At 49.3% G+C, this 20,525-nt stretch overlaps 2 protein-coding genes across 3 annotated transcripts in view; both read right to left on the reverse strand.

Annotated features, from left to right (window-relative positions):
- Positions 1–1,955, reverse strand: part of HERPUD1 (homocysteine-inducible, endoplasmic reticulum stress-inducible, ubiquitin-like domain member 1) — an 11,761-nt gene extending 9,806 nt beyond the window's left edge. Inside the window, exon 1 of the mRNA XM_010861905.1 lies at positions 1,208–1,955. Within this exon, the coding sequence (XP_010860207.1) occupies positions 1,208–1,348 (141 nt within the window). The 5' untranslated portion in view covers positions 1,349–1,955. The remainder of the gene's footprint in view (positions 1–1,207) is intronic.
- Positions 1,956–11,411: 9,456 nt separating this feature from the next.
- The window catches only part of SLC12A3 (solute carrier family 12 (sodium/chloride transporter), member 3), a 42,525-nt gene continuing 33,411 nt past the window's right edge, over positions 11,412–20,525 (reverse strand). For both annotated transcript variants that reach the window (XM_010861907.1, XM_010861906.1), the window contains exons 25-26: positions 20,132–20,199; positions 11,412–14,478 (exon numbers count right to left, since the gene is read on the reverse strand). In XM_010861907.1, coding sequence (XP_010860209.1) covers positions 14,337–14,478; positions 20,132–20,199 — 210 coding nt within the window. In that variant the 3' untranslated portion in view covers positions 11,412–14,336. The remainder of the gene's footprint in view (positions 14,479–20,131; positions 20,200–20,525) is intronic.

The raw sequence follows: 20,525 nt of genomic DNA on the forward strand, positions 1-20,525 counted from the left end.
ACGGAGCAAAAACAACCTGACCCATGAGCCGTGGCACGTTGTAACGCTTCAGATCAGATCAGATCAGTTGCTCAGTCGTGTCCGACTCTTTGCGACCCCATGAATCGCAGCACGCCAGATAAGGAGGCACAATTTCACAATCTCGTCCTGACGTGATGCCCTCTCCTGTTTGATGGAGGCGAATTACAGCCGTGGGCAGCAAAGAACACTGCTGACACTTACATAATATTAGAGTAGAAAGTAAATACAGGAAGGTCCAGTTCATGGCTTCCATCACGTGGTGGGGAGGGAGGGCTGTCGCTAAGGGTGATGTTGACAGATGTGTCAACCAAAACAAAGCAAGGAAATCTCTGTAATTGTGGGACCAAAGTCTTTAAAACCCAGACTCGGGGAGGTTCCTTCCACCTATTTGCGTTCTAAGTCACTCTTTACCAGAAAGCGCACGAGGCTCCTCCCTGGGACTAGGCAGAGGCTGCGGAGTCCAGCTCACAGGGAGGGGCCCCCGTGGCGGAAGGTGGACGGGGAGGGGAATAGCCACGTCCTTGCTTCTGGGTGTGGGGCCTTAGGTACACACGGCCCGGCGTTCACCATGCTTCTCTATAGCCACTGGCCTAGGCTTAGCCCCTGCACTCTCCTCTCCGCAATGAGAGGCCACATCAGAAAACTCATTCTGCAGCCTTCACGTTTTCTTATTTCCTTATTTCTTTCTAACTTAATCGGATACGATCCTAACCAGGAACACGTCGCTCTGACGTTTGGGGAAAACTGAGGTTTGGAGGATGAAATTATTCACCCAAGGTCAAACTGCTGTTTCAGAGGCTTGGCTAAGGCTGGAAACCAGATCTAGGGGACGAGAAGGAGTCTGGAGAGGTATACGGCAGAGTTTGGGGGCCTAGAAGGCGACGTGACAGGGGAAGGCGCCCCGTCAGGAAGGCGGGGCGATGGCGGCCTAAAAGGAGGAAGTGACAGTCACGGGGCCAGGTCAAGGGACGCCTACGGCGGTAGGGCACTAAAAGGGGGAGACCACAGGCCTGGGAAACTGGATTTGGGGGGAGCAGCCATTGGAGGCCGGCCGGCGAAGGGAAAGGGTACGGGGAGAGGGGAGGTGGACATGGCCTCTCTAGGGGGGAGGGGCGCGAAGAGCGCTGCGAGGATGACAGCCGGGGTTGAGGGATGCTGGCAGCGGGAGTCGGGGCCCCCCTCTCACCGGGCGCTCGGGGTAGACGCGGCTCAGATGGGCCTTGAGGCGGCCCACGCTCCAGCTGCGGTCGGCGCTCAGCTCCAAGTCTCGGTGGCGCTGGTTGGGGCTCTTCACCAGGAGCGTGACGGGCTCGGGCTCAGGCTCCATGTCGGCGGCACCCCCAGACAGCAGGGAGGAAGCGTCCCAGCCGCCAGCAACCCCCGCAACGACGGTTCCAGTCTCCGGGGCGCGCGCCCCCGCCTCCGGCACCTTTTATAGACACCCCGCGCCCAGACTCTGCGGACAGAACCCTTTGTGGCTGTCGCCCATTGGCTGAGGCAGAGGCCCCTGCCCTAACGTGGCCCAATCGGCGCCCAGCTCCGTAGGCGGAAGGGCGGGCCAAGGCCCGTGGACTCGGGCTGATGCAACCCGCCGCGGTGGCGTCACCCGGAGTCGCGGCTGCGGCTGGGGACCCCGGGTTCGGAGACCATGCTGGGGTGCGTGCTCCCCGCGCGGGGCGCCTCAGCCCTGAGGACACTGGCTTGCTCCGTGGCTCGGGTTACTCAAGGCCGTTTAGGGAGGGTCGTCCCTGCAGACTCCCGGTTTGGCGGCCCCTGCAAATTGTTTCCTCACAAAGCAGCACCCCCGCCCCTTTGCCCCCAGTCCCACTTACTCTTTCCCTTCCCAGGGGTGGCCCGAGACGTCAGGCCCCCAGGGCAGGCCGCGCCACCCCGACCCTTGCCGCGGCTCAAAGAACTGCTGGGCGAACCCAGTTTGCAGCGCCCTAAGAGGGCCAGGAAGAAGGGCGGATCCTTCCTGGGTTAAGGATACAGGAATCTGAGCCAATGTGGCCTGTTCATCTGTGACCTCAGTCTTGAAAGTTACACCCCTAATGTGGGACATCATACTAATGAGTGGCAGGCAGGGCATAGTCCTGGTTAAGCTGGGGGCTGTTCGAAAAAGTCCTCAGTCTATAGGATACTAACATATGCTTCCTTGAAACGGTCTGAGGAGGGAAGGCAGGATTCGGTTATCCTAAAAAGTGACCTCAAAGACCTTGCTGCTGTAGACCCTCCCTCTCTCTGTAGGAAAAAAGGTCTTGAAACAATAAAACTGCCATTGTGCTTAGCCCATCCTTGTTCCAATCTTGTTGGGCTATCTGTTTTGCCAGGTGTCAGAAGTTTGGCAAGGGCAAGAGAGGAACAGGAGGAACCTGGTCTGGTTGGCGGATGTAGTGCCGGGTGGGTGCAGTGCCACAAACGGGGTGGCTTAAAGGACAGAAATGCATTAAGTGTCTCACAGCTCTAGAGGCTAGAAGTCTGAGATCAAGGTGTTGGGCAGGGTTCGCTCTTCTGAAGGCAATATGGGAGAATCTCTTCCCTGCCGGCAATCGCTGGCATTTGTTGGGGTGATGCTGCATCCTCGCCATTTCTGCCTTCATGGTCACCATGTGTCATTCCTCCCCCCACCCCCAGTGTTCATGCCCTCACATCATTTTCTTTATGCATGTCTCTGTGTCCCAGTTGCCCCCTCTTTTTTATAAGGACACCAGCCATATGGGATTAGGGTTTTACCCTAATGACCTCATTTTAATTGATCATCTGCAAAGACCCCATTTCCAAATACAATAACATACATGGGGTGCGGGTGGCGGGTGATGAAAGTGAAAGTTACTCAGTTGTGTCTGACTCTTGGAGACCCCATGGACTATACAGTCCATGGAATTCTCCAGGTCAGAATACTGAAATGGGTAGCCTTTCTCTTCTCCAGGGGATCTTCCTAATCCAGGGATCGAACCCAGGTCTCCCACACTGCAGGCGGATTCTTTACCAGCTGAGCCACAAGGGAAGCCCAAGAGTACTGGAGTGGGTAGCCTATCCCTTTTCCAGCAGATCTTCCTGACTCAGGAATCAAACTGGGGTCTCCTACATTGCATGCGGGGATTCTTTACCAACTGCGCTGTCAGGGAATTGGAGGACGCTGTTCAATGCATAACAATCAGCCTTAATGTAACACAGAACAGGGGTGGTTTCCATTTCAGCAGTCTTTGTACCAAGAAGGGAAGTGGAAGGCTTTGGAGATTATTGGCCCCATGCTGAACTTCCTGTGATTGGTTTTTGTCAGCTGAGAAGGGCTCAGTCCCTTTTTCATCCAGGCAGGCTTCACCCGTGTGACACCTGTTGGGCCCTGCTCTTGGTTTAATGTCCTTCTGAAAATATTGAATAAATTTTGAAGTCCTGCATTTTCATTTTTCACCCGGTCTCACAAATTATGTAGCTGGCCCTGTTTTTCATACATCAGGATGGAAAAAAATGACTGGTTATGATCTGGTAGTCTTGCAACTAGTGAGAAGCTGACCAGTGAGGCCAGACCAGATAAGACAAGCAGAGGCCTTGGAGGAGACAGCCAGGCAGAAGATAACAGCTTCATTGGGTAATTAATGATGCCACATAACGTGGTTTCCTGTAGCCGACAGTGAGAAGAAGCAGGTCCCCTTAAAACGGCACATCCATTTTCACTCAGTAGAAAGAAAGTAAAGGGGCGTGTTTTTTCCTAGGGAAAAGGCAAGTGGATTTCTTGATTCCCTGTTGAGTTCTCTCTCTGAGACAACAACTTGTAAAGGACTTCTGTGATTCTGCCTGTAGCACAGAATTGTTCCTCATGTGCATGGAGGATTGGGTCTAGGACTTCCCCCACCCCATAGAAAAATCCTTTGCTGCTCTAGTCTCTTCTATAAAATGGTGTAGTATTTGCATATAACCAATGCAACATCCTCCCATATATATTTTTTCTAAAAACCTTTTGGCCATGAGGCACATAGTTCCTGACCAGGGATCAAGCCTGCAAAATTTGGAGTCTTAACCACTGGACCACCAGGGAAGTCCCATTCTCTCAATATATTTTGAATCATATCTAGATTACTTATGATACCAAATACAATGTAAATGCTATGTAAATAACTGTAAATACAATTTAAATGCTATGTAAATAGTTGCCAGAGTGGGGGCAAATTAAGTTTTGCTTTTTGGAACTTTTTGGAACTTTTTTCTTCAGAATATTTTCCATCCGTGGTTGGTTGAATTGGTGGATACAGATGGGCAACAATATTTATAAAGACATTAAATTCAGGTCAACATGCTGGGAATAGAAAGATAAACATGAAGTGACCCTAATCTCAGTGACCTTAGAAATATAATGAGCATGATAAGACAGTGTAAAAACAGAAATAAAAGTCAACCTAAAAGTCTCACACATTGTTGAAGGACTTATGTTACACTGAGGGATTACACAGAGGAAGAAGGAGAGGGGGAGACGGAAACCTGGATAGAGAGGAGGAATTTGACCTGAATTTTGAAGGATGAGTGGGATTTGAGTAAAAATAATAATGACAGGGACTTCCCTCGTGGTCCAGTAGTTAAGAATCTGTCTTGCAATGTATGGGACGTGGGTTAGATCACAGGGAGGAGAACTAAGATCCCACATGTTGTGGAGCAACTAAGCCTTAGGAACCTGTTAGGTTCCTGTGCCACAGCTATTGAGTCTACACAACACAACTAGAGAATCCATGCTCAAGGAAAGATTCTACATGCTGCAACTAAGACCTGACACAGCCACATAATAAAGATTTTTAAAATACAATGTCAGCAATTACTGATTAAGCCCAATAGGGGATTTATACACAATTTGTATGGGCAAGTAAAAGTCAGTAGTTCAACTGATGGATGAAGAGCCAAAGTGCCTATTTCAAACCCAACTTACATCGCTTATGAGCTATGTGACCTTAGGCAAGTTACTCAACCTCCCTCTTCCTAATTGTCCTCATCTGTAAAATAGGAAGAATAATAGTGTCTCTTTCACAGAGTTGTTGTGATATTTAAATGATATAACATTGATAAGATCTTGGGAAAGAGCCAGACACTTTGCAAGTGCTCAGTTAATATTAGCTAATAATATTCAGGGAACTGCAACAAGTCCAGTCTACAGATTTCTAAGCCTGATTGCGAAACTGAATCATCCAAGGAGCTCTTTTTTTTTTTTAAGTGAAGACTCTTACAACACCAAGTATTGAAAAAATATGGAGCAATAAGAACTCTCATACATGGCTGGTAGGAGTATAAAATTATACAGTCCTTGTGAAAAATCAGTGGCAGCCACCAGGGAATTTCCCCAGAGTTTATTTTAAAATAATAATGATGATGATGTCAGCAAGAGGTAAGACTGGAAAGAATTCTTGGGACCAGCTCAGGGAAGACTGTATGTTCATCCTTGAGAGCTGGTTTTATTTTGTGGGCAGTAAGGTTTTTGAGGAGTAGAAGGCACATGACCAGAATCATGTGTGGATCCGCATCATGAGGAAGGCTGGGTTTGAGAAGAAGAGAAATCAGCGCTAGTATAGAGTTAAAAAGGAAATGTGAAAAAAGATGCGGGGGAAAAAGACATAGCAGCAATAAGGTAGGAGGGAAAGAGGCTTGGGAACAAAGATGGGTTCATGAACAGAGCTACTGGCTAAGACAGGGGAGTGCTTACCAGGTGCTGGATACACAGCTTCCAGAACTTTGCATTTGATCCTCACAGCAACCTAATGAAGTAGAATGCTTTTGTTATTGCTATCTCACAGCTAGGGAAATGGAGGCACGGGGAGTTTAAATAACTTGATTGCGTGTATGTCTGCTAAGTTGCTTCAGTTGTGTCCGTCTCTTTGTGACGCTATGGACTGACTCTAGCCTGCCAGGCTCCTCTGTCCATGAGATTCTCCAGACAAATACTGGAGTGACTTGCTATGCCCTCTTCCAGGGGAATCTTCCCAACCTAGGGATCGAACCCAAGTCTCATCTCTCCTGCATTGCCAGGCGGGTTCTTTACCACCAGTGCCACCTGGGAAGCCCAGTTAACTGCATGAAAGTGAAAGTTGCCCAGTCGAGTCCGACTCTTTGTGATCCCATGGACTATCCAGTCCATGGAATTTTCTAGACCAGAATAAAACCCAGGTCTCCCACATGGCAGGCAGATTCTTTACCAGCTGAGCTACAAGGCAAGTCCAAGAATACTGGAGTGGGTTGCCTTTCCCTTCTCCAGCGGATCTTCCCCACCCAGGAATTGAACCGGGGTCTCCTGCATTGCAGGTGAATTCTTTACCAACTGAGGTATCAGGGAAGCTAATCTGAGATTTCACAAGGTTTAAAAATGTACCTGGGGTTAATTCACTTGATAAGCTAAACAGAGAATTTTCACATGACCCAGCAATTCCATTCCTAGGGATATATCCAAAGTAGTTGAAATCAGGAATTTAAACAAAAACTTGTCCATAAATATTCACAGTAGCTCCAGCTTCATGACTGTCCTGGCTGCTTGGGTTTGGCTTCAGGGCAAACAGCACTCAGGTAGGCCCTGCCCTCCAGGCCTGCATCCCAGGCAGGATCATGGCTGAACTCTGGGGTCCAGGCAACGTCAGAAGCCCACAGTTCCTCATCACAGCTACCAGTCCAGCCCTCTTCTAAATATTCTGATTGTAGTTCAGCATTTTGCTTTAAAAAGAAAAGGAAAAAACAGTGTTTATTCATCTTAAGTTTTATAGTGCCTCATCTTAAGTTTTATAACACTCAGGCCTCCAGACCCCAATTTTTTATGGGTTTTTTCATAAATAAACGGAGAAGGCAGTGGCACTCCACTCCAGTGCTCTTGCCTGGAAAATCCCATGGATGGAGGAGCCTGGAGGGCTGCAGTCCAAGGGTTCGCTGGGAGTCGGACACGACTGAGCGACTTCACTTTCACTTTTCACTTTCATGCATTGGAGAAGGAAATGGCAACCCACTCCAGTGTTCTTGCCTGGAGAATCCCAGGGACGGGGAAGCCTGGTGGGCTGCCGTCTGTGGGGTCGCAGAGAGTCGGACACGACTGAAGTGACTTAGCAAAGCATTCATAAATAAAAAAATCTTTCCTATACTCCAAGTAGAATTTCGACTGTGTGTTAGTTTCTTTCTTTTTTCTCTAGCAAAACCTCCAGCTTCCCCAGGCTGGTTTCAGACTAGATCTAGCACTTAAGCAAAGATGTATAAGATCACAGAGATAGCAATGTTCTTGTTATAATGGTGGGACTTATTACTCTCCTCCATGAATTTTCTTGCTCGGCCCTCCCTTTGAACTCTGGGCTTCTCCTTTCCCAGCCCATAACAAACATCTCTGTTCATTCCTCTTAACTGCTCATCTCTCCCCTGGTCTGGCCACCTTTTCCTGCCCTAGGCCTAAGTCAATCACTCAGATCAGCAAGATTTTACCTGTGGGTCTGGTTCTTTATAAACAGGCTCTGGCTCTCTCCCCATGCACCTTGCCCCAATTCCCAAAACCTCCTCAGGTTAATCAACCCTACCTTTCTCTAAGACAAGACTTTTGAACATTTCCCATTGAAGGCAGCCCTTCTCCCATCTCCCCCTCCCCAGTGCTTCTTCTAAGCTGGTGTGCATCTTAGCAGCTTCTCTCTTCTCATGAGAAGGTTTCAGTTCAGTTCAGTTCAGTCGCTCAGTCGTGTCCGACTCTTTGCAACCCCATGAATCGCAGCACGCCAGGCCTCCCTGTCCATCACCAATTCCCGGAGTTCACCCAGACTCACGTCCATCGAGTCAGTGATGCCATCCAGCCATCTCATCCTCTGTCGTCCCCTTCTCCTCCTGCCCCCAATCCCTCCCAGCATCAGAGTCTTTTCCAATGAGTCAACTCTTCGCATGAGGTGGCCAAAGTACTGAAATCCCAGGGCTGATGAGAAGGTTTACCTGACTGCAATTACAGTCTTTTGACGTCTAGAAGTCTCTTCCAAGGTTACAAACTTCCTTTACATCCTTTGCTTTGCCCATCTCTCTCTGTCTCTCTCTCTCTCTCTCTCTCTTTTTTTTTTTTTTGGCTGCATGGCATGCGAGATCTTAGTTCTCTGACCAGGGATCGAACCCAGGTCTCCTGCATTGGGAAAGTGGAGTTGTAACCACTGGACCGACAGGGAAGTCCCGTCCTTTGCCCATCATAATGGTTCTAGCTTCCTGATCACACTCCCTTTCATTCATATCCACTTACTTCTATCTCTGCTCTACTCTGTTCCCACTGCCCATTGGACATGATCCATTCATCCATTCATTCACTTGCCAAGCATTTACTGAGTGCCCTCCCTGTGCTAAGCTCTGTGTTGGATGCTGGGAAGCAAAGATGAGTCAGATGTGGTCACCATCAGGGCTGAAGAGCACTCACTCAGCCATCTCAGTGGTTAAGATATTCAAATACCCCCATGCCAGCCAGTAAACATGCCATGAATACCCTCCAGCTGCTCTGGTCCTCAAAGTCTTCCTGCCACCCAGTGACTAAAAGGTTCATGCCAATTGCCACCTTCACAGAGCTCACAGTCAAATGACAGACACCCTAGATTTTGCTCCAACACCTCCTGCAGAATCTCACACCTTGAAATGCACACATACGGACCACAAACTCCCCCACATTCTTCTCCATCTCTCTCTCCCACTCCCCCTGAGCATCTTTTTTGTCCTCCTGCTACCAGCCCCTCAAGCGTTCTCAAATCTTGCGGCTCACTTCCAGTCTCTCCATCCACTTTGGAGCTCACGTACTTTGGTCATTCTTGGATTTTTCGCACCTTGGCCTTCCATCCTTCTTGCTTGGCCCATCCCATCACTGGAGAACATGTCCCTAATTATTCATTCTGCACATTTGTTTTATGACCTGGTGCTTAGAAGCCTTGGCAGAGACTGGCACAAGGGCAAGTGTCCTGGGAATTTTGCACCCTTGAGATGGCAGACAATAGCTATGCCTTCCTTGTTGTTCAACTCTTTGCATGTCATGTCCAACTCTTTGCGACCCATGGACTGCAGCACACCAGGCTTCTGTCCTTCACCATCTCCCAGAGTTTGCTCAAATGCCTTCTGTGCTGCTTAGCAAAATTCCCCCCACATTTTGTTGATTCTCCATTACTACCTTTTCATCACTCTCTTCCTTGCATGTTAAATCTTCCCCCTCTGACCTATATTTCTCTCATTCCCACCCATGACAGAGACATTTATTGCCCAATGAATACTTCTATGGTCCTCCCCATTTTCCAGCACTCTTGCAGCAAGGTGGTGCCATGTGAATTATTTGGCTCATGGACTTTGAGTGGAAGCAACAGGTCACTTCTGAGCAGAAGCATTTGAAAGCCAGTGCACCACCCTCCTGCTCTCTTCCCCTTCCTCAGTGAATTGGAAGCTACTGGCTGAAGTGGTTGCCTCCCAAGATGGGAGTAATCACTGGGACTTGAGGTGGACAAGAGGGCTTACCCAGCATAGGAATATTTGCAAGAGAGAAATTGATCTTTATCATATAAGCTGCTAACATTTAGAGGGTAATTTATGACTGCAGCAGAATCTAGCATTATCCTGACTGACACACCCCCTAAGACAACAACAATCTCTGCTTCTCCTCCAAGGTCCACCTTTTTTCCTCACCGTATTGTTGTTTTTCTCCCCATTGCTGGGTCACTCAAGCACAGGTCTATATGTATATCTGCTGCTTTCCTTCCCCCTCCACCAACTGTTCCTCAGTCTGGGGTCCCTGACCTACCACCTTACTGAATTATTCTAAGGCTCCTAGTGATGCCCAGAACTGCAATTCAGCAGTGACTTTACATCTGGCAATTGGGTAACATGAGAGCCGACAGTTCTGTGCTTCTTGGACCCTGGTGCCTTCTGAGGCTCTTGGTTACCGGGGTTTTCCTCCTGCCCCACCAATGGTCTTTTCCAAAAAATTTTTATTGGAGTTTAGCTGATTCACAATGTTGTGTTAGCTTCAGGTGTGCAGCAAAGTGACTCAGTCATACTTGTATGTGTATCCATTCTTTTTTTAAGATTTTTTTCCCCATATAGGCCATTACAGAGTATTGGGTAGAGTTCCCTGTGCTATACAGTAGGCTCTTGTTATCTAATATATATATATATGTGTGTGTGTATATATGTTAATCCCATTCTCCCAATTTACCCTGCCCCTCTTTATCCTCTGGTAACGATGAGTTTGTTTTCTATGTTTGTGACTCTACTTCTGTTTTGGAAGTTCATTTGTACCTTTTTTTAAAAAAAATATTCCATTTATGTGATATCATATGCATATAATATTTGTCTTTCTGTGTCTGACTTACTTCACTCAGTGTGACAATCGCTAGGTTGCTGCAAATGGCATTATTTTGTTCCTTTTTTATGACTGAGTAATATTCCCCCACTAATGATCTTTTCTAGGCTGCTTTGTTGGCTGCCTCTTCTTCCTGCCCCTAAATGGAGCCCTCTCCATTCCCTTCACACTCTTTCTTGGTGATCTCACTCAAGCTATGACTTTGATTTCCTGTCCATGAGTGTGACTCCCAAATCTACTTATGGTCTCTGCTTTCAGAGTTTCAGGCTGAAACAGTGGACACCATGAGCTCTTCCTGAGCTCCAGGACCACATTTCTGACCCCTGGGGTGTCTTCGAAACCAAACCCACCTACTTGCTCATTTCCTCCAGCAGGAAGCCTGATCCCTCATCCTCCATGTGACACAGTTTGTTCTTACAGCTGCGCAGGCTCAATTTCTGGGGCCCTGTTCCGTCTACACGTACATCCAGGCCATTCTCAGTTCTGGAAGATGCCATTTCTTCCTCCTCTTTCCCCTGCTCTTTGTCAATCTGAAGACTGTTGAGGCTTGCTGGCTTGCTTTGGCAGTTCTGCATATCGTCCTCTCTGGGCACCCTGCCTTCTCTCCTCCAGCCTCCTCTATCTCCTGTCTGGCCAAACTTCCTCAGGCTCAGGCTTCCTTTACCCTCAGTGGCTCCCTAGTGCCTTTGAATCAGTTCTGAGCTCCTCAGCCTCCCCATGGGGGCCTTGCACTTGAAGACCTTCTCTATCTTATTTTCTCCCAGTTCACAACTCTCTTAAACCAGGAAGAATGGTTTATTTCTTGTTCTCCAAACATACCTAGTTTGGAGAATTACAAAAGCGAGTCACATAGGAGAGTCACAAAAGAAAATGCTCTAAAGACGCAAAAGAGGGAGCAAAGACTAAAGTGGAGGGTGGAGGGAATTATTATTTTTTATTATTTATTTATTTGGCTGTACCGGGTCTTAGTTGCAGCATGCGGGACCGTCAGTTTTGTTGTGGCACGTGGGATCTTTAGCTATGCCATGTGAGATCTTTAGTTGCAGCGTGTGAGATTTTTTTTTTTAGTTTCAGCACGGGAGATCTAGTTGCCTGACCAGGGGTCCAACGGGGAGCCCCTGCCTTGGGAGCATGGAGTCTTAATAGTCCCTGGGAAGTTCCCTCCACTCTCCACCTTAGTCTTTACTCTCTCTTTTCCCTCTTTTGCATCCTTAGAACATTTTCTTTTGTAACTCTCCTATAAGCTGGAGCAGAAAACACTTATCTTTTCTTGCTACTGTCTTTTAACCGTATGACATTCTGCTGTTTTGCCTCCCAGCCAGGTGGTTTTTCTTAACACTAGACCACATGGTATTTTTAGAAACTGTGTTTGTTATGGCTCCCTTTCAGGCAGGGGCACTCATGTCACACTTGTGCTTTCGGTCATAAGTTTGACCCTCATTTCAAGTGGGCAATTACCAACAAAGCTGGTGGCTGGACTTTCCTGGGCCCCGTTTCTGTGAACACTTCGAAAGTGGCTGGTACTTTTTTTTTTTTTTTCCTGCTCTCCTGAGCTATACACAGCTACAAGCAAAACCTGGCTGCTTTGCATGTACTTGGGGACCTCTCAGCCAGGTGGTGGTTCAGGAACGTTCCAGCTAGTCTCATCTGTGTGAAACCCACCTCGCCCTCCAAGCCACGCTATAGGCCAGGTAGGTGTGTAAAAGGGAATTCAGTCCAGACGGGGCTTTCCGTGTTCTTGTGAGACCCACAGCTCTCTGCCTGAGAGGGGAACTCAGAGAGCCTATCTTACATCAGAGCCACAAGTCTGGGCAGGAACTGAAAGAGGACATGAAATCTGGAGGCTGAAATGCCAGGGGGGAAGTCAGGAGCTATCTGAGCAGTGGATCCTGGGGGAGATAAGTGAGGAGTTCCTTCTGCAGTGGCAGGGTGGCTGCTGGCAGTGTTGGGCTCCAGCTCTGATGACCACCTCTCTGTGGTTTCCCGGGCACAGTGCCAGGCTGGACTCCTCACTGACGTGGAGCATCTTATCATCCAGACACAGACACACACACAGCGGACCAAAGTCTCTTCATCTCTCAGTGCTTCACATGCCCAGCGATGACTTGGTGGTGGTGGGGGGTGTCTTCACAGCCTCTGAGCACACAGTAGGGCCGGAAGTGGTGTGCCACAGTGGGGGTGGGGGTACTGAGGAATGTGTTCTCCACCCCACCTGGTGCCCCTCACTTCCATAACACTAATCAACCACACTGGGGACTTCCCTGATGGTACGGTGGCTAAGAACCCGCCTGCCAGTGCAGGAGACACAGGTTCCATCCCTGATCCGGGAAGATTGCACATGCCTTGGAGCAACTAAGCCCCTGCGCCCTCTAGAGCCCTCGAGCCACAGCAAGAGCAGCCACCACAAAGAAAAGCCCGAGCACTGCAGCGAAGAGTAGCCCCCGCTCACCACAAGCAGAGAAAGCCGGCACAGCAACGAAGACCCTGCACAGCCCAAAGAAATACACACGTAATTAAAAAAAAACAACACGTGGGCCAAACCAGTCAGCAGCAGGCCAGTTGGCTGGTGACAGCTGCCTCAGTCCCATTCTCTCATTTCACAGACTGCGGCTCAGAGAGGGTAAGGGGCCATATCTGAGGTCATAGTCAGTTTTGGGGGGAACACAGAAACTCAAGTCCAGGTTCCTTGGTGGCCACGCTCTGGCTCTTTCCACTCAATCTCTCTGCCCGTTGGTTTGAGGCAAGATTGAAATTCCTGGGAGACTTTTTAAAAGATTAAAGAAGACAGGCTCTCTGTGCATCTTCAAGCACATGTAAGAGAAGCAAAGGGAAAAGTAAGTGACCCCTGTAAACATCCATGTGGAAATCCGGCACTGTGACCTATGGGACCAGTGGAAGCACAGAGAAAAGTTTAATCCAGGGTCGAAAAAACAATACAGTTAATTTTTCCAAAACACTCAGCGGAGTTGAGAAACAGCCTGTTCCAAAACAAATAAATTCTGTTGACTGAGTAAATGTATTTTTTATTCTTTTCATTGTTTTTGACCTCACTGTTAACTCAAGACTTTTTTTTTTAAACAAAGCTATTATCATTGTTCAAAATTTAGATTCCAACATGATGAAGTGTTTTATTTAAGTTCCCAAAGTCAAAGCATTCTCTGTTCTTGGATCAGAGTCTCCTTGAGGTCAGAAGAGGGAGCAACCATTTGCCAGGAAGTGGTTTTCCATGTGGCTCTAGAAAGGCTTTGCCTAATCCGGAGTGGGAGTTGGTCCCAGTCCACTGAATGGCTCAAAGGCAGCCCCCTCTCCCTCCTTCAAGTGCTCGGCCAGGAGCTCTGTCTTTCTCAGCAAAGGATAAAGATTGTTTTGTGACACTTTTGTTTCATTGTATTTGTTCCAAGTTTCAATGTCAAATAGATTTCTTACTGTGGGTTGCCATCTAGAAAAGTTTGAAAGTCTCAGTTTACCAAAGAACCAACCAAAACACTTCAGACACATTATTGAAAGTGAAGGAAGTGAGAGGCAGTTAAATAAATTTGCATTATTATGGAGGCTCAAGGGGCCCTGTATTCCTCCTGCAAGGGTTGCAGGTGCATGTGGGGTGCCCACTCACCTGACATTGGTATGGGGAGGCGTGTTTAGGGGGTGCTCCCAGGAAAGGTCTGTAGAAACCGCCAAGATACACATCCAGAAGTCTGTCTCAAATTTGTACACAAATCAAAGACTGAAATCTTAATTTGTTGTAATCAAGAGCAAAAGAAAACTTAAAAGGGATATGGACCCGCCAGATAGAGCAGACAACTCTATCTGCTACTTCTTGAGCCCATAAAAACAAAACCCAGAGCACAAGTCCAATGGGAGTGGGGTCCAGCCGATGTTTGAAAATCTACCAACTTCTTCCATCAGATCATCAGATACTACATGTGACAGGGTATGCCTTCTGTGCCCGTGGACAGGTAGGCATCCCCTGCGCTCAGGCTTTGGGCAGGTGCAGCCAAGCCCGAAGTTACTGGCAGTAAAAGGTGAGCACGTTCTCCTGGTTTCCTCGGATCAGGATGACTGGAGGTCTGAGGTCCTGGGACAGCGTCTCCAGCCAGGCCATGTAGAGTGAGCTCGGGCACTTCCCCTTCCTCCCTATGGGCAGGGTGCTGTGGGGCAGGAAGAAGCAGCAGATGGGAAATTAACCAGGGGCCTTCCCCATGAGGCCCAGCTCCCGGTCTGCTTCCTGAACAGCATCTCTGTTTGTTGGCCCCTTCAGTGCTCCTTCTTCCCAGCCACCCTAGGAATGACCTGTGGCTCTTCTTGAAAGCATGACTTGAAATGTAACTTCACCCACAAAGCATTTCTAAACAAAGCCATGGCTTGTGAGGCCCCTGTGATCCTGGCCCCACCAGCCTCCACAACCTCCCCTCCCACTGCCCTCAGGCTCCCTCATACCCACACAGCCACAGAGGCTTCCTTTCCACTCCTGAAATAAACGGCCAGCTTGTTCCTGCCCCGGGGCCTTGGCATATGACATTCTTTCCACCCAGATGGCAGAGCCAGCTCCCAGCTCTTCAGCTTGGCTCCCTCGGGTCTTGGCCCAAGTGCACCTCCTTCTCGGATCACCCTCTTCAATCCCATCTCCCCCTCTTTATCATGTCACCCTGTTTCATTATCTTTGTAACACTTCACACTTGCAAATCCTCTTTTCATTTATTTGTTGTCTGTCTCCCTCCGCTAGAATGTTTGTTCACGCATGGGCAGGTGGGGTCTGTCTTATTCACCTGTATGGAGAACAGTCTGAGGCTCACGGCGAGGCTCACGGATCCCACTCCTGCAGCCACTCGGATCACGCCAGCCTCGCCTCTTCAGCCACCCCCCTGCCTGCAGCCACAGCAAAGTGATACGTTCATGGGTTTCAGCTGAGTGGCCTAGTCCTGGCTCCTGCCACATATGTAAGGCCTTGGGAGCAGGACTCTGCCATCTCCCTGAACTGCCTTGTCTGAACTGCTATGCTAAGCAAATAACCACATACCCTCGGAAGGCTCTTCAGCCACACTTTCATGGCTATTTCAGGAAGCGACTTTTCCACCATCTTGAGATTCCAAAGACACCTGGTGATGACTGCCACCGCCCTGCTTGCGGCTCTTGCGGGAAGGCGGCATCATACCGATCCCGCTGGCAGTGCACAAAGCTGGGGCACCAGCATGTTACATGGGCCTGAACCTTGTTTGTTTTCCCAAAGTACACCCACAGGTACTGTTTCATCTGAACCTCAAAACTACCCGGGGGAAAAGCTGGGGGAACCGGCCAGACAGGAGGATGCTGTGCAATGCTGGGCTTCAGAGGCTGGCTCTGGGTCAGAGAAGCTGCTAGAGTCGTGGCTTGCCGCTTCCTCAGCCATGTGGCTGTGACAAAAGGCTCATTGACCCTAAGCCTCAGTTTTTGTTTCCCCAAAGTGAACACACATGATTCTGTCATAGGCTTATGAGTTCCAAAGAAGCCCCAGGTCGTGAAGGGTACTGCACAAAAGCACTGGCGTAGAGTGAGCACTTTGTGACGTCAGCAGTATTGTCACCACTTATTACCATTTGCCAGCTCGAGATGACCCAGCCGGTGAGTGGCAGAGCTGGGACATGACCCAAGGTCTTGGGATCTTTCCATCCCCATGATCCCAGCTCACTGCAACCCCTCCTCTGCTGAGAATCGACGTCCCCAAACAGCTGTCCCTTTTTTTAAAATTCCCTTCTCAAAGCTTCTTTTGGGACAAACAGTATCCTCCCTTATAAAGCAAGGTCCCCAGGATCAGGGAACACCATGGGAACAAGCACATTCCATGAAGCCAGTGTCACCTTAGTTAATAGACTGAGTTTGTGTTTTTCTGGTACCTTTCCCAGGAAAAGGGAAGTGGAAATATTGAAACCAAACTTTCCTGATTTGACAGTCACACTAAAGGCTGGAAATGCCCACTGGTAACTACTCATCGGAAAAGACCCTGATGCTGGGAAAGATTGCAGGTGGGAGGAGAAGGGGACGACAGAGGATGAGATGGCTGGATGGCATCACTGACTCAATGGACATGAGTTTAAGTAGACTCCAGGAGTTGGTGATGGACAGGGAGGCCTGGCGTGCTACAGTCCATGGGGTCACAAAGAGTTGGACACGACTGAGCGACTGAACAGAACTACTGGTATTATACGTTCTTTTCAGGGACTGCAATTAGAAATGTCTAAGGCTTGGGGGCCTAGTAACTGCACTATCCAGGGCAGGGGACCTCCATCACTCCTGCTGTGGCTTTTCAAGCCCCAACATGAAGTTCCCTCTCAGAGCAGAGCCTGTCCATCTGTCTGCCTGTCCAAAGGACAGACTCCCTTGGCACTCTCCCCCAGTGCCAGCGAATGACACGCTCTGTTTCTGCCCACAGGATGTGTGTGGTGTAAGCTACTAATCTTTTGAAATCAAGCTGCTCCAGAACAAAGGAGCTTTTTGCTCAGAACTGCTTCGCTTAGTCACAAGGAAAGGCAGCCTTGGATCTAACCTAGATGCAGAAAGATAACCGAGCTTCAGAACCGGCGTCTGGGGCTTCAAACCCTAGTTACCACCTGGCAGATTCTGAATCTCTCTGAGACTCAGCTTCCTCGTCTCCTAAGGGTGTGTGCTGTGGTGGGGATGGGGGTAAAACAGAGTCACTTCATAGAGTTCTGAAAATTAATAAGGCCCAGTGGATTTAGGAGTTTGGGATTAGCAGATGCAGACCATTATGTGTAGGCTGGATAAACAGCAAGGCCTTACTCTGTAGCACAGGGAACTATATTCAGTTCCCTCAGATAAACCATAACGGAAAAGAATGTGAAACAGAATGTATATATATGTCTAACTGAATCACTTTGCTATACACCAGAAATTAACATAGCATTATAAATCAACTATACTTTAATAAAATAAATTTTTTAAAAAGTTAGGACTGCCCTTGTGGTCCAGTGGTTAATACTCCATGCTCCCAATGCAAGGGGCACAGATTGAATCCCTGGTGGTAAACTAAGATTTCACATGCTGCTCGGTATAGCCAAAAAATAAATGAAAAAAAAAATTTTTTTTATTAATAAACCCCAATGCCTTGAGTGTCACAGAGGCTCAATCAATAAAATGCACTTTGATTGCTATTATTCTATTACTATTTGTCTTTGGTGACTTCCAGGTGCCACTAGTGGTAAAGAACTTGCCTGCCAAACAGGAGACACAGGAAGCACGGGTTTGATCCCTGGGTCGGGAAGATGCCCTGGAGTAGGAAACGGCAACCCGCTCCAGTATTTTTGCCTGGAACATTTCATGGACAGAGGAGCCAGTGGGCTACAGTTCATAGGGTTGCAAAGAGTCGGACACAACTGAAGCAACTTAGCACACACGCATTTAGCTTTGAGGAGGGAGTGTTTATAAGAAAAAAGAGGGGTCTAGACCCAAAAGTTATGCCAGAAATATGTGCTTAGTGTGGTCAAGGTTGTTGGGCTAGTTACAAGGCTGGTTTATTAGTGTGCAGTTTAAGCTGAGCTCAAACAAGGACTGTTAATCAGATAAACCACTGATTAGTAGACAGCAAACAAGCCAGTTCTGCCTCAAAGCTGCTCTAGAAAACAGCCCCATGTGTGCTCTCTGATGTGCTAGAAAATGTGATTTTTGTCATTTCCTGGAGGCTTGGGAGGATTTTCTCATTCTTGGGATTTCTGGGAAATGTGGGCTCCTGGGCTCAACCCCAGACCCTGATCTAGAAGGAATTGAGGAATTTGCTGTTTTCCACACCTCCCCGCCCCCTCAATGGTTGAAGCAGGGGACCCTCAGGGTGAACTTTTAAAGGCATGTCTCCGGGTTGGAGGAGCAGAGCAGCTGCTCCCCGTGGTGCTGGCTGGACAGCCAGGGCCCTTTCAGGCAACTGTGGCAGACGCCCTGGGGTGCACCTGTGTGCCGCTCTCTCCTCTCCCGTTTATTTGTATCAGCTAATCCCAGAAAGGCTGGGGGTGGGGATGGGTTTCCCCTGTGAGATCCAGAAGGTGGGGGAGTGGGAGGGGAGAGGTGACAGCAGGTGGTTCCTCCCCAGATGAAATTCCTCCTCTTATGGCCTGAGTCTGACTCATTTTAGTGGCAAACTTAGGGTCATAGAATGTTAGAGTGAAAGAGAATCTTGGAAATAATTAATTTAACTCTTCTCTATAATCAGGGAGGGACTTCCTTGATGGTCTAGGGGTTAAGAATCCACCCTGCAGGGCAGAGGACATGGGTTCTATCCCTGGTCAGGGAACTAAGAGCCCACATGTCTCTGGGCAACTAAGCCCAAGAGCCACGACTACAAGTCTGGGGGTCTTAACTAGAAGAGAAACTACAGAGCCCACGCGCCCTAGAGCCCGTGCACCACAACTAGAGAGAAGCCCGCACGCCACGATGGAGAACCTGGGTGCTGCAAGTGAGACTCGATGCAGCCCCAAAAATAAACATTCAAAAAAAATGTATAATCAGGGAAGCTGAGCTCAGAGAAGGAGAGTTACTGGCCCAAGGCCACACAGTGGGCTAATGGCAGAGACAAAATGCAAATCTGCTTCTCTGAACAGAGGTGGCACTCAGGAAGAGGTGCTCTGGCACACCTATGCCCCAGATGGCACATCCCAAGTACCACACCCAGGGAAAGTCGGGGAGCCATCCCAGGATGAAGCCGCTGTCACCGTCTTACTTGCTGACCCGGCCCACAACCAGGCTAACCTGGCCCTAGAAACGTTCTCTGAAAGATATTGGCCAGCGGCTTGGAGATCAACTTGCTTCCCTTACACTACGGTCCCCACACCAAAGGAAACATGGAGCACTTTCTTTGTAGAAAAGATTATCTCCCCATGAGCCCCAGAAAGAACGGCTCCAGGCAGAGCCAGCTTTGGGGGCAGCCACCTGTGCGGTCACGAAGCCCTGCACTGAGACGGGTCCCAGGCTGGGTTTCACGCTCTGCTGTTACCATTCTGACGTTCTTAATCGCCTTTGAACAAAGGGCCCCACATTCTCACTGCGCACAGCCTCACAAATTGTGTGCTCCATCCTGGTCTCAGGGTGTGAACAAACAGGTTCGGCGGCTTTCCCCGCTGTCCTGTGGAGTCTGCGGTAGCTCGCCCCAGGAAATGTCAGGGGCTCCTCTGGGCAGAGGGCTGCATTCCCTCTGAGCCGGCCTGTCCCTGGGAGAGGGGGCTGGGCGCCTGGCTGACCGTGTTCTGCCTCTTGGCCTCCATGAGACTGTCCGCACCACTGTCACCTTCCCCTCTTCTTCCACTTATTCAGCCTGGGTCAACGGCCAGCCGAGGCGGCTCCTAACCAGACAGGGCCAGCAGCAAGAGAGGCTGGAGCAGCCCCGGCCAGGGCAGGGTTCTGATTCCACTGCCCAGACCTGGCACCAACATCAACTGGGGGTGGCTGGTGACCAGAGAGAGCTGGCCAAACAACTAGGAATCGATTTTCTTCCAGAACAAACTGGGTCCCCTTTGGCAAGCTGAGTTTGGCAGGAAAAAGCAATGGACAGGGGAAAGCAGGGTGGGGGAGTCGGTGAGGCTTGGGACACAGGGACCCAAGACCTCGGCCAGCTGGTGCGCTGGCGTGGGGTGTGGGGCGTGGGGCATGGGGTGGATGCAGGCCCGGTCAAGGAGTAAGAAGCCACCCAGATTGTGTTTCTATGGGCCTGGGGCCCTTCATCCTCACAGAGGAAGGCTCGGGTCCTCAGCCAGTGACCAGCCCTCTAAAGCTGACACTCTGGCCTGGGCATCAGGCTTCTCCAGCACACAGGTCACTACTTACATGACAACCAGAGCAGCATCTCGGGAATAATCCAGCAGAATCTCGTTCAGCCTCACCTGCCGCAGGGACTGGGCAAGGAAAAGCCATGTGGTCATTTCCCACGTCCCCTGAGCGATCCCCGCCAAGCCCAAGTCCACGTTCTTGAACATCTCAAACTGGGTGTGTGAATTGTCCCCCCTAAATTATGGTAGATTCTCCCACCTCCAAGAAGGTGACTGAAAGCCAAGCTTACCTCCTGGAGGAGCCCCTGGGGTGTTTTCTTCCTGACCTTATTATTGTGGGATTGTGGTGGCAAAGAGCACCTCCCGTGGGGTGGGGAGGGCTGGGTTCACATCTCAGCTCTAAGAGTTTCCGACATCGAGCAGGCACCTTGCCTCCCTGAGCTTCAGTGTCC

The sequence above is a fragment of the Bison bison genome, unplaced genomic scaffold (assembly GCF_000754665.1).
Source record: "Bison bison bison isolate TAMUID 2011002044 unplaced genomic scaffold, Bison_UMD1.0 scf7180017864473, whole genome shotgun sequence".
NCBI lineage: Eukaryota > Metazoa > Chordata > Mammalia > Artiodactyla > Bovidae > Bison > Bison bison.